The sequence below is a fragment of the Idiotropiscis lumnitzeri genome, chromosome 13, assembly GCF_059441095.1.
Source record: "Idiotropiscis lumnitzeri isolate Australia: NSW breed Sydney's pygmy pipehorse chromosome 13, RoL_Ilum_1.0, whole genome shotgun sequence".
NCBI lineage: Eukaryota > Metazoa > Chordata > Actinopteri > Syngnathiformes > Syngnathidae > Idiotropiscis > Idiotropiscis lumnitzeri.
The window spans coordinates 10,024,260-10,037,931 of record NC_142403.1 but is presented as its reverse complement, the minus strand read 5'-3'; the positions used below and the strand labels follow the sequence as shown (position 1 = coordinate 10,037,931).

Below are 13,672 nucleotides of genomic sequence, written 5' to 3'. Positions count from 1 at the left end.
ACATGGAGAATTAAACAAGAAACAGACAAAAAGGAAGTTAAAGGGGGTGTAGATTAACAGACCGGTAGAACTGGATGAATGGATAATCAGGTGGCCATTTTATGAGTAGTAGTTTAGTGTGGGGAAAAAAAGAGAAAAGTGGGGAGTGATTTTGTTCTTACAGGTTGAACAGGATCCTGAGTGGCAATATATGGTGAAACAGGTGTCTCAGTCAGGTTGATTTCTGTCTTGCACAATTTCGTCATAAGTGAAGCCTTCAATTCACCAACAAGTATATTATAGTCAAAATAATGCATTATTTGATTAATAGAGGCTTGTTTATGTTGATTTGGGGGAATTAAAAGTAATTCAAGGAAATGTGGAGGGGGCACGTGTGGCCTGAAGAAGAGCATGACATCAGCTATTTGAAGATGAGCTACTTTCACTTAGTTATTTTTGCCATCTTAAATAATTTTTCAAATGTAATAATTAAAAAGAGAAAGATTTCCCAATGGTCAATCAAGGAAAGTTTATTAAAGTTTATCTATTTTGAGTTACCATAATGCCACAGGCTAAGCCACTGGTTTTCAATTAAAAAGATCAATAGCCTCCCAAAAATGTATAATGTATCAATGACGGTCATGGTTGTAAATTGTAATTTGGTTTTGTCCCGCTTAACATCCCTAAAAAAGATATAACTATTGTCACAATTGCATTACTTTCAGAGCTGCAGTCATATGAGCATAATCTCTGATGACTTACATTCCATTTCCCTCTTTTTATGCACCAGCATCACCGGATAAGTGATCTCACAACCGAGCCTTGTTTACTAACACAGCCAATCAAGCAGTGATGGCAAAATGGTGTGAATTGAAATGAATGTGAACGGATTCATCAGACATGCTGTCATGGAGGTGTGTCAAAACCATCCTGCATTCTTAATGAACTGCTACACTGCTCATACCGTCCCATTTACTGTAAACAGACGTGGATTCGGCTCTGTTACTCTCTAATTGGTGCAGGATTCTGTGATTGTCGCCTATAGTCTGACACAAAGCAGGATGCGTGTTAACTGTGTTAAGAGTGAAGACTGAAAGGGACTTGAAACGGGATACAGGATAGCCAACGGGATACTGTGCAATTCACACACTTAACTATACTGCAGATGGAAAATCGTCTTGTGTGCAAGGAATCCTTTATACTCATACGCTGACTGGCCACAACTTCTTGCACAATCTTGGGAAATACAAATATAAATGATCAAATTAATGTTCAAGCATTGTTCTAGTCTCTGAGTTATTAATTTAACACTTGGCTTATTGTTGTGGTTCTAATTGCAGTGGCGTAGCATGGCACACACCGAACAACAAACATGATTTAGTTAATATCTTACCGTCTGTCTTACCGTCAACCAAAAGTCAACATCATCAGAATTTCATGGTGCAGGTGTACCTCGAGCAGCCTGTTGGTGCATGGTAGCTGCATAACACTCCCATCACTTGAATACCTGCAATGGGTACTCAAGCCAATTTGATTCACGGTCCGTGTCTCCATGCCACAGTAAAACCGCCAGCCACTTGGGAAATATTTGTTTGCGTGATGTAGAGCAAATAAGAATAGTTAGGCAGTGGGGGATGGGAGTAAGGGGGTCATTTCCAAGATTTATGGTGCGGCACTTCACAAAACGCATGCATCCTGTAATTAAAACTCCCCCTTGTCTCCAGCAGCCTTGTACATTAGCAGGAATCCCCCACCACCACCCCATCTCATTCAATCCAGCAACCCCCAGCACACATACACACACAAACACACACATACAAGATAATAAGATCTGATGGCAGCTTGAAGTCTCTAATGAGGGCTGAATGCTACAATGAGGGCCAGTCTGTTACTGGTTAGAGGCCACTTCTGTCACATCCTACACAACTTCAGCTGTACAAGCTTTTCATTTCCTCTCGGTGGCAACTTTAGGTGAGCACAAAAGACGGTGGCATCAATCATAGCACACAAACAATCCGAACAAACCACACCGTAGTGTTCTGTGGTTTTGTGTTTGGCAGTGATGCGTTTGCTTTGCTGTTAACTTTGTCAACAATACAGCAGATCACGGGATTAAAAGTCAATAATGTACAGTTACTAAATACAGACTGGAGTTGTTTGGCATTGACTTAATGGTTTTATTTAATTTTCGAGCAAATGTATGAAACATGCCAATTGTTCACTGTGTATTGCCAAATATACTCAGTAAGTGTTTCAACTCACTTTAGGTTTGAGAAAGGGTGGGTCAAATATTTATCCAGGAAAACAAGGATTACATTTTCCTAATGTTCTAAAACTAATTATATTTGTAATGCAACACCTTTCACACTTGAAAGCTATAAAAATGGGCTTCCCCAAATTGTATTATAATCCAACTTTATTTATATAGCACATTTCACAACAGCTGGAGCTGTGAGAAAGCGCCTTCCATATGGTGAAATATAAATTAGCGGAAAATTAAAAGACAAGTCAAAGTAAAAACAGAGGTTTAAGATGCTAGCTGTGGCGTGTGTTGTTGGTCATTTGCTTGAAAAAGATGAATTGATCACCAGAATAGTTAATAAAAGATTAATTTCCCATCAGCTGGAAAATCAATAGTCATTTCAGCTCTGGCGCTTCATGGTGAGTTGTGTCGCGTATGTGCAGAGGTTAATGTCTTCCTGTGACGTTTGCTCTCATATGTAATGAGAGGGTCAATCTGAGGCTCAAGTCCCCTCACCACCATGTTGGTGCGATATTAATATTCTGATCTGTCCCAGTTACACTGCCAAACTGGACCGGAACAAACCACTATCAATGGGCTCCTTGTACTCCCTCTAGGGGGTACCTCACTTCTACTGCAAACTTTCACTGAACTTTCCGGCACTCTAGGCCCCGCCAGCCGCTGGACCTGCAGGCGGTTTTCATCAAGCCTGAGTGGCCCAAATCATTTTCCTCAATGTCTCTCTTCGCATGATTGACTAAGTCTAAAATGCTGTTTATATAAGAGAACTTAGCTCAATTTTTTTTCCAGGTCTGTTTTTTTCCCCCCCAGACATTAACGTCAGTAAGTGCAATCGTTATTGCAACCACGTTCTTGTCTGTTCAATCTTTTTGTTGATCAGTTTCTTTTTCTTTTTTTTTTTTGTGGTACCAGTATTGTGCAAATACAAACACCTTTTCTCCTCCACAGCTGTATGAACTGGATGGAGACCCAAAGAGGAAAGAGTTTCTGGATGACCTCTTTAGTTTCATGCAGAAAAGAGGTAAGCAACAAGGCAAGAAACATTCAATGTATGTGTGTATATATACTGCGCAAATAATGTGAGATAAGAATATATATATATATATATATATATATATATATATATTGCAATGGATTCTTATCTCACATTACTTCCGCTTTTTATAGGGGGATACGGAGAAGGTGATTCCTCACATTGGGTCGACCCCGAGCCGTATCCTCATCTTTTTCTCAGCTGGGTGGGGTCTTTATTCAATTCAGGCCATTGCTTGATGGTCACATAGCCTCATTCCCAGGATGTGCGTACATTGTATCAAAGCAGGAGAAGAGATCGGTTTACAACCACATCCTACAGCACGCACACGCACTGACCCAACACCCTGCAAAAATAAAAAAAAGAAAAGAAAAGTGCAAACCATTGTGTTTTACCAGTTTAGCATCACAAATGCTCAAGGGTTCAGTATGTACAAGTATCACTGTTGCTTCATAAATACCTGGCACTTTGTTAGTGTGATAGGTTGGTGATTCGTGGCTGATATAAATCAAGTACCAACAACTAAAGCTTGGAAGACAAAAGATGTATGCGTTTACAATGAAACCAAATTTTACAAGTTGTGAGTCACAAGAAGCATGCTGGGTGGGTCTGCTCAGCCTGATCAGAGGAGCTGAGTGCGCCCTCTGCAGGTCATCACTGAGTGTGCCCTTTTAATTGGTGTTTTCCTAGAGAGTGAAAACTGAAATTTGTCTAATAATCGAGTTGACTGCAAGTTAAGCTCTTTTTTTAAGCTGCATGTTGACAGAAGAGGTCTTGTTCCAGGAACCCCTGTGAATCGCATTCCCATCATGGCCAAGCAGGTCCTGGATCTGTACATGCTCTACAGGCTGGTGACTGAGAAGGGAGGCCTGGTGGAGGTCATCAACAAGAAACTGTGGAGGGAGATCACCAAGGGACTTAATCTGCCTACCTCAATTACCAGTGCAGCCTTCACCCTCCGCACACAGTCAGTCACCACACACGCAACCATTTTATGACATCCCAATGTGTCCTGCTCCTTGTGTTCCTCTTATTCCTTATATGAGTAATTGAAAGGAATAGATTTAAAGAATCACAACCTAGTGGTTTTCCATTATCTGTACCACTTCTCCTCACTCGGGTCGCAGGGGGTGCTGGAGCCTATCCCAGCTATCTTCGGGCAGTGGGCGGGGTACACCCTGAACTGGTTGCCAGCTAATCGCAGGACACACAAAGACGAACAACCATCCACGCTCATACTCATACCTAGGGGCAATTTAGAGAGTCCAAACAACCTGACATGCACGTTTTTGGAATGTGGGAGGAAACCGGAGTACCTGGAGGAAACCAACGCAGGCACGGTTAGAACATGCAAACTCCACACAGGAAGGCCGGAGCCGGGATTGAACTCACGACCTCTGCACTGACCTCTGCCGCCCGACCGAGTGGTTACTACAAACACACATTTGTTCATGCATGTGCCTTTAAGAGGCGGGCCCTGGTGCCAACAGCAGCTTCTGCATGAGTTGCTTTGTTTTACGTTACTGTTGTCTCGCCATTTGTTAAACAGCTGAAAGGTGCATGGGGAAAACAGAAAAAAAAACCTCAAGATTGTGAAGGTGCAAACGGTGAACTTCGATATAGCAGAGAAACACCATGTGTGCCTTGCAAGTGGTGGGTGACCACCTCTACCTGTGGTCTACCCAAGCCTCTCGCTCAATGTTGGCCACGACTCTTACTTACCTGCAACCCAAATGAGGACAAGCGCTTTGGAAAATGGATGTTTTGTTTTTTTTAAAGATGTTTTTTTCTTATGAGAGTCGACACTGCGCTGATGTGTATGTAAATGTACTGATAGAATGAGGAATTGAAACTCCACTTGTGGCTCACCTCAGAGATCATTTTGCATTTGGATGAACATTTTATTGAAATGTGGAGGTTGCCATTCACAGCCCAACTGTTGGGAAATAGAAACTGCACAGGCTTGTTCAAGAAAGAAAGGAAGGAAGAAATCAATAGCTTTAATTCCGCACTTTGAAACCTGCATCATATTGTATCCTCAATGTTATCATTTGTAATTGTGGCAGGTTGCTCTCTCACTCCCTAAGTAGCTTCACCACTGATGTCCCTTTAAAATGGATTTGTGGTTCCCATTAGATACATGAAGTACCTGTACCCATATGAATGTGACAAGAGGGGCCTGAGCAACCCCAACGAACTCCAGGCCGCCATCGACAGCAATCGACGGGAAGGCAGACGACAGAGCTTCGGCGGTTCCCTCTTCACCTACTCCCCCAACGGGACGCCCACCATGCTGTCTTCGCCAAAGCTCTCCACACCCACCGTGGGTCTGACAGTTGGCACCAACGGCGCCTCGCTTACCCCCATACAGAAGATCAAGAAAGGTGAGCACAGCACCAATCTCGTTGATGTTAAGTAGGATCATAAAATGTTCCAGGTGAGAAAAATCTGTGCCCATATTTACAATACAAAGAAAGAAACAAGAATATGCTGTAGCAGTGAAATGGTGACTTGAATATTTTTTAATGGCTCATGAAGATTGTTACATTTTATCATTCATTCAATGCTGCTCCTTGAGAGAAGTTTTCTTGTGATCAATTACTTAGCGGCCGTAATAATTTTTCTGCCCTGTACCCTAATATTAGTTAGGATGTTCAAATAAAAAACATTCTCCTTCATCGAACATCTACCTTTGCATTCTTTGTTTGAGGGGTAGTTGTTGTCATCTTAGTTAAATGTGGTCGTAGCGTCGTCATATAAACTTTACCACTAAGCCTCATAATACATGAATTAGGTTATTTTTTTTTTTAATGTATTTTTTTTCCTCCTTGCTGTCCAGAAGAAGAGGGCGGACAGCCTTTCCATGGTGTCGCTGTGCCTCGCATGCCAGTGGGAGCCCTAGCAGGTCACTCAGTGGCTGCCGTGCAAGCGGCGGCAGCCCAGGCGGCGATGGCGGCTCAGGTTGCGGCTTTGGAACAGCTGAGGGACAAACTGGAGGCCGGAGAGCCGCCCGAGAAGAAAATGGCACTGCCGGCAGAGGAGCACCATCGACTGCTACAGAGAGCGCTGCAAAACAACTTGCTGGCCATGACAGCCCAGATACCAATGAACATCCGCATCAACCAACAAGGTACTGGGAAGAATCGGGTGGACACAGTCTAGAGTTCCTCCGGGTTGGAGAACATCTGGTTTAAGAGAAAGCAACTTAAAAATAGAGAAAGAAGGAGAAAACGTTGCAGTATCTGGTACAATGATGCACTCAGAATTGCAATTATCGAAGTGAAAATGCATGACTCACAAAAGTTTAGGTTGAGTATATTTGGCTTTTGTGTCCAAAATTTATTTTAGTCTCATCAGGAAATTTCACCCAGGTGTTTGTGAATTTCCCCCCCAAAAAATCAATCTGCTTTCATGAAAGACTTTATAAATCAGAGAATAATTACCATCGAGCTGAAGTCAGATGATTCGAACAATTTTAAGTTAAATAATGGCTCTAAACTCGTATATTAAAATAGATGCCGGCAGTTTCATAACGTTGGTCAACAGCAAATTTCAAACATAGGTGTTTTTATGTCTTCTTTTTGACTTATAAAAAATCTTTCAGATTTCACTATGTGTTGTAATTGATAGCTATGAACTTTGAGAAAAAAAATCCTCCTTTTGCTGGACCCCTCATTCATAAATATTACTAAATATATTAGCATTTTACACATTATTATTATTATTATTATGAAAACCTGGTGTGAGAGAGAAATACAAGTGCAGATTTGGAATCAGTGCAACATTTTCATCAATAAAAACTTCCATGCGTCTCTGATTAAAAATTGTAGTAAAAATTGGGGGACAAGAATAATTGATTAGTTGTTGATTAATTGATTTTGTCACCTCTAATGTATGTATTCCTAAAAGTGATACAATAGTAAATGAAGTAAAGATAAAGAAGTCACAATAAAAACAGCTAAAGTGCCAGAATTTGCTTATATAATTGTACCACACTGTAAAAATGTACAAATTAGCATTTCTTTTCTTCTTTGAGCCGTGGTTTTTTTTTCTGTTTTACCTCAGACTTTTGTGACATGCTTTCCACATACGCTTTGGTTGGTTTCAGTTGGTATCTAATGTCTAATGTGTAAACACATGCTTGACATGTTACCACAAACCTCAACACCTGTAGGTGAGATAGTGGACCTATATGTTGACCTGTTTAACGTCTAAAAGTAACAAACATGCAGGCAAACATGCAACCACGCGTGTCGGTGGGGAGATTCCCTCCCGTGCTAGCAAACACTTTAGTCGCCTTGATGTTGGTTTCATGTCTGCAGATGTCTGTCTCGGTATAGATAACACAAGTCGATTTGGAAAAAAAATATTAATTTTGTACACAAATACAGTTTGTACCCATACTTGCTCGTCTGAGTCAGTGGTGGTACTACCTGACTTTTGGTTTTATTCTGTCAACATTAAATATGCACATACTTTAGAACATTGACCCAAGTTCCCTATTTTGTTGTTGGTGCTTCAGATGGCAGGCAGGACTCTGCCATGAACCTCACTACCAATGGCACAAACAGCATAAGCATGTCAGTCGAGCTCAACGGAGTCATGTACACTGGTGAGTTGCTGCATCATTCTTTAGTGTTTACTGCTGCTCTTCCCATTGAAGATAAGAAACTACAACAACAAAACTACGCAGCATAGCTATCACTAAATATGTTGTTTAATAATTAGTGGTGGGTCCTTTTTTCATTGATTGTTTTTAAATTAGTTGAGGAATGGTTAATTCCATGTTTTATGGAAGGCCTATTTTGATATTAGAGCTATAATAAATCATCCAAAAAAATAATAAGAATTCATAATCAGGTAGCACAAGAAGGCACACTCGGTTACTGCCGTGCTCTTATATGATATTTTATCATATATTATTGAGGGCCTTGAGGTGTTTGTCATGCAAATAATTACTGGACTTATGGGCCTGTTGTGGAGAATATGCTGCCACTTACTGCTGCTAAATAGTGGAAGTCGTTAGTGGAGCTAAGCAGCACATCTTAATTTTGCTCATAAATATATCTATTTGTTATCATTAAGCCATTTTCCCATGGAAAAATGCAGTCCACACCATTTAATACTGCGTGCAAGCCAACCTCACAATAGGCCGCTCTACAAAAGCTGGTTTCGGACGTGCTTTGTCTAAAAAAAATCCTCCGGCATTGTTGTAGTTATGAATTTACTACTTCAGTGTAAGCATTGGTTTAGATTCAAATAGAAATTTGGGTTACGTCCCCACCAAAGGAATGAAACTCTGTCCTAAACCACGGACCAAATACAAGCAGACAGGGTACTTACCCCCGCTCCCAGTCTCCCTTTTATCTTAACTCAAAGTAAAGATATCTCATTTCTTATCACACATATACCAAATGACTTTTTTCCTCATTTGAGCTTATTACCTTTTAAAATGGTACCTGAAAACAGGGCATGATGTCAAAAGCCGTAAATATTTTTTGCATGGAAGAAAAAGTTCTTGATTTGTTCCCTCGGGTTCATTTTTCTCTTGGTTTTGCAGGTGTCCTTTTTGCTCAGGCAGCAGCAGGGTCAACCCCATCGGGGGCGGCCCTCTTCAGCAAGCCTGTTGGCAGCCGTGTCTCTCCTCATCATCTGCAGCAGAAGAACACACCTACCTCAACTTCCAGCAACCCTGTGTCTTAACTAAGCCCCAGCCTTTCCCCTTTATTATTATTTTTTTTAAACCAAGCTACATAAAGCCAAAAAAAAAAACAACCACCTCATTTTCTATATAGTCGACGCCAAAAAGAGAAAGCATACACAAAGACGCCAACTAACTCAATCACTTGAAACACACTCTCAGGTTCTATCATCAACTCACTTCTTCTGTTCTTCATAGCCACAATGATTTTGGAGGAAAATATCCCAACAGAGAGCCAGTATATGTAAAACAAATATGTATGTACAACCTGTGAATTATTTATTTCTACATACATGTACAGCTTATGGAAGAACAAAAGAGAGTTAATAACCAGGAAGGGGTAATGCACTGTTTACACTTACAAACACAGCTACTGACTGACAGTAATGTTTCATCCTTTTTTTTTTATCTTTTACTTGTTGTTTATTGTCGTCTTTCATGATAGTGTTTTATCATTTAAATCTTTATCAATACTATCAATGCAGGAAAACATTTGTGTATTTAGAATTCTATCAAAAGGAAAGAGTACAAAATATCTTCTATTTTTAATCAGAAACGCTTTAAAGGTATATGGCGTTTCTTCAGGGTGTGTCGCAATGCACCACTGTGACCTATTTGTGCGTAAACCAGATACCTTATTAACACAGCAGCCGCTCTAGAGCAGTCTTTATGAATTATATTTGGTGACCAGATGAGCGCAACGTCCCTGCTGAAGTCATACATTGTCTGCTTTTCCTCGTCGCAAGGCCAGTTCCATACAAGACCGGTGTTGAAGCTAGCTCATCATGCTTAGCCGTTTGACTTTTTCGCTTTTGCAGCGCTTAAGCATGCTTTGGCCTTGACGGCGCCGACATGATGTGCTCGCAAACTTCACGGGAACGATACTCGGATTTCTCTCATAATTGTTTGCAGCGTCAGTTTGTATCTTTATTTGCCGTTATTAGTTTGTTTTTCTTGTGAAGTGATTGTGTTAAAGTCAGATGCATGCCTGTATTCGTAGGTAAAGCCCGAAGGGAAACGGATTTCCTTCCCGGAATGCACAGGATCTGTCTTTCCACTAAATCCTTGTTGTCGTGAAGACGCTCAATTGGACATTCAGATCTCAGGAGGCGCTATCTGCGTCACAGAGGACCTGATGTAGTTAAACTTATACAGTATCTGGCGCTTTCTTGTTGTGTTTTTGTGTTATAGATGTCAGATATATATAAATATATGTATTTTATGTGTGCGTTTTGTTAAGCATGACTTTGTGCTTCTCATCTAAGTGCTTCTTCTCCTGCTGTTTGGAGGATCAGGTCATCCTCAGATTTCCGAGAACAATCATTCAATTTTTGTTACCTCGGCCGTGGTTGTCGACCGTGACCACGCTGAAACCAAACAACCTCATTCCTACTGAACCTTGCTTTGCTCACAGGTTCTTTTTCCCCGAGGCCTTTAACAGTATGATATGACCAGTTGTCACTTTTTACTGTTCTGGGCAAATATTACCAGCTGCCGTCGCTTTGATCAGAGCTTTGCTTTTTCTGCCTTCTCGCCACCACCAGCTGCTACACAAACATGTCTGAGAGTCGCTGCGCTGCTCACATTGTGATTGTAAAATCTCGCTTGCTCAGTTGTGCTGTTTTTGGAGACACATTGGAATTTACGCAGGAGTATTATGGACCTACTGAAGAGGGCGAAAAAAAAAGAATAATGTGAGAATACGATTACGAGAACAATGTGTAAGTATGAAAACTTGAAAATATTTGAGCGGTTCTGGTTCGAATCTCTGCTCGGTCCCTGTGTGGAGCTTGCATGATCTCCCCGTGCTTGCCTGAGTTTTCTCTCTGCATTCACATTCCAAATAGATCATTTTTAAGTTCGTTGCAGACTCTTAATCGTCCAGAGGCGTTAATATGCGAGTGGATGGTTGTTTATTGACATGTGCGAGCAGTCCGGGGTGCACCATGCCTCTCGGCCAAATACAGCTGGGATAGGCTTCAACTCTCCTGTGACTCTAATTTGGACAAGCGCTATAAAAAATAAATGCAACTTTCTCTATTACTCTGACTGTTACGTTTACATTTGTGCTTTTTTTTTAAATTAAATAATTTTTCTCTTGTAATATCCCGACTTTAGTTTTGTAACTTTATAATTTGGTAAAAATCTTTTTTTTTCCCTTTTGAGTCTTCCCATAATACGCCTTCATCGGAATTTAATCAGAAAGCTCTGCATCTTTTCCACAAGTGGGCGCTGTGTCTTGTCCTTGCCAAAGCAGATGTGAGCAAAAGTAATATAAAGCACAACTTTTCGTTGGGGTCATAGGAGGTCATATAGTGTTATGAAGAGTCACATTTCATGAGGTACCTCCTGCTATTACACGTCAGCAGCTGATTGAATATTACTCTTTTCCAAGTGTTAACTGGAAACAGTTTTTGGGTGCTTTGTAACACCACCAAGAAGAAAGTGAGGCATTTGGAAACATTTTCTCTTCTGACCTACGTATGGTGTTGGGTTAAAATAATGTGATCAGCAGCAGTTTATGTCTTGTCAGTCGGTCGTACTGTTACATTTAACAGTATCAGTTTATACAAATATTGATTAGCAGACTCGCAGGTGCGTAATACTACACTGCAAGTTTCATTGTAACTTCAAGCGTGGACGATACCTCGTGGTTCTATGTTGTAGTCAGAAGAGTAAAGAGCCACCCTCTTGTCTTTTGATGTTTTGAATCGTATTCATGAAGATGTGCTATGATTGTTTGATGGTGGCGGCTTCAGGATCAGATTCTCGGAGTGGATTCTGTGAAGGCGATGTAACAAGGACAGATAGTGCCTTCTAACCGTGGACAATAATACAGATGCAGTCTGAAGCTGTGCTAACATTTATACAAAGAATTGCGAAATACATGACTCGGATGTTGCTTTTATAACAAACTTCCATATTTGATTGGGGACTAACTATGAATTCCGTGCGGGGCTTTTCTTATGTCGTGTAAACTATTGCTTTAGTTTCTGTATATGACGTTGTGAAGAAAGAAGGACTTTATATTGGGACATGCTTTTGTTTTTGTCTTAAGTAGCAGATGTCGGAGATGCTGTAAAAGAGCTGACAATCAAATCAAGGCGCTCTAGTAAAAAGCATCTGTTTGGGGGAGGGATGCTGTGGAAAACGAATTTCAATCAATCTCGAGCTAAAGGATCAACATCGCGTCTCTTTTTTCTCCCTGACCTTTTGACCCCTTAACCAACATTCAAGCACCTGCCCAAACCCCCCCCCCCCCGATGTCACTTGTCCCCTCCTGTATGGATCTGTGTTTGTTCGACCAGCTCTGTGAGATATTTGCATTTGAACAGTTGCTGTCTTTCTCTGCCCATCTCAAACAACTGCATCTCAACGTGAGATTGCCGGGTTTTTTTTTTTTTTGTGCGTGCCGGTGACAATCAGGAGATAATGTGATGACACTGTATACCTCCTCCATACACTCTTGAACATCCTTTCAGCCACTGTTTTGACACCTTTCTACCTCAATGACTTTGACACGCTGGGAAAACAAAACCTGGATGATCATGATATTGATTTAGTTGGCCCTCCACTAATGACCACAGACAATCAGATATCAGCTCATTGAGACTTTCTCTCTTGATTTGTTGCCATTGCCGTATGCAAAGGAAGGTTGTGGTAAGAGCTCCTGGTTATGGAAAGGTTTGGAAAATGAACGCTCAAAGTGGTTGAGTATATGTACAGTGTTTTCTTGGTTTGGTTTCCAATACTTTGGAACCAGCATTTGAAGTGTGGATCTCACATGTGTTAAGATTGACTCTTAAATTGTCACACTTAATTTTTGCTTTTCCTGTAGCTCTTGTCAGGCAGCATCCTCTATGTCAAATGGAACATTTCTGGAAAAAGTCTTAACTCTGCAAAGAAATGTTTTTTTTTGTTGTTATTAATGCAGTTCATTTGGATTGAATGCAGTCTTTAGTGCATCTACACTTTTGTGTAGATTGGACAATTTCACTTTATCTACGTGCTCGCTGTGTATAAAAATATCGTACTTAAAGAACTTGAAATATTGCTGCTGTCAATCCTTTCATGGACCATTCACCACCACTTTTATGGGTCGGAATGCTTCTGGAACATCACCGATGCCTCCGCCTCGGATAAGGTGGACTGCAGACAAGGATGATGACAAAGTAACAAGATGCCTTCTGCTGTGACAATTGTATGAATTAACATGTATTCCTAAGATTCACGGAGTAGAATATTTCTGATATATGGCCTTCTAGGGCGATGAAATATATCATGTACATTTGTTTTCACTATTTCTTTGCTTCTTTTTTTGATGCTGTCACAAACCAGCACACAGAGATGACATTTTAGAGCAGATTTATTACCTAAAAAATGGTGATGATGATAATGTGACTATTTTTGGGGAGCTGGTGCGTTTCCTACGTCTTCAGCTAACTTCAGGAAACGAGGCGTCATGTCTTGTCATTTGAAATTTCTCAGGAAAATCTACCTCTACCTCTAGTTGGATGTATTCATCCCAGTTGGGTGTCAAGTTCCAGTTTAGTGGGTACACAAAAGAGGGCATGTTACCGCCCAACTTTTGCTGATGCAACAGCAGAGATCCCACCGCTCAACAGTTCTGCTTATATAGTACCACTGTTAGCACCACAAATAGTTTTCAGTATGTTCACTCGATATGTGCTTATTC

The 13,672-nt window shown here is 40.8% G+C and overlaps 1 protein-coding gene across 4 annotated transcripts in view; it reads left to right on the top strand.

Moving 5' to 3' along the window:
* The window catches only part of arid3a (AT-rich interaction domain 3A), a 40,266-nt gene extending 30,062 nt beyond the window's left edge, over positions 1-10,204 (top strand). For 3 of the 4 annotated variants that reach the window (XM_088313639.1, XM_088313641.1, XM_088313640.1), the window contains 6 exons: positions 3,191-3,263; positions 4,059-4,242; positions 5,412-5,659; positions 6,115-6,405; positions 7,798-7,887; positions 8,836-10,204. In XM_088313639.1, the coding sequence (XP_088169765.1) occupies positions 3,191-3,263; positions 4,059-4,242; positions 5,412-5,659; positions 6,115-6,405; positions 7,798-7,887; positions 8,836-8,978 (1,029 nt within the window). In that variant the 3' untranslated portion in view covers positions 8,979-10,204. The remainder of the gene's footprint in view (positions 1-3,190; positions 3,264-4,058; positions 4,243-5,411; positions 5,660-6,114; positions 6,406-7,797; positions 7,888-8,835) is intronic. The other variant, XM_088313642.1, reaches the window with a different exon arrangement.
* The last annotated feature ends 3,468 nt before the right edge of the window (positions 10,205-13,672 follow it).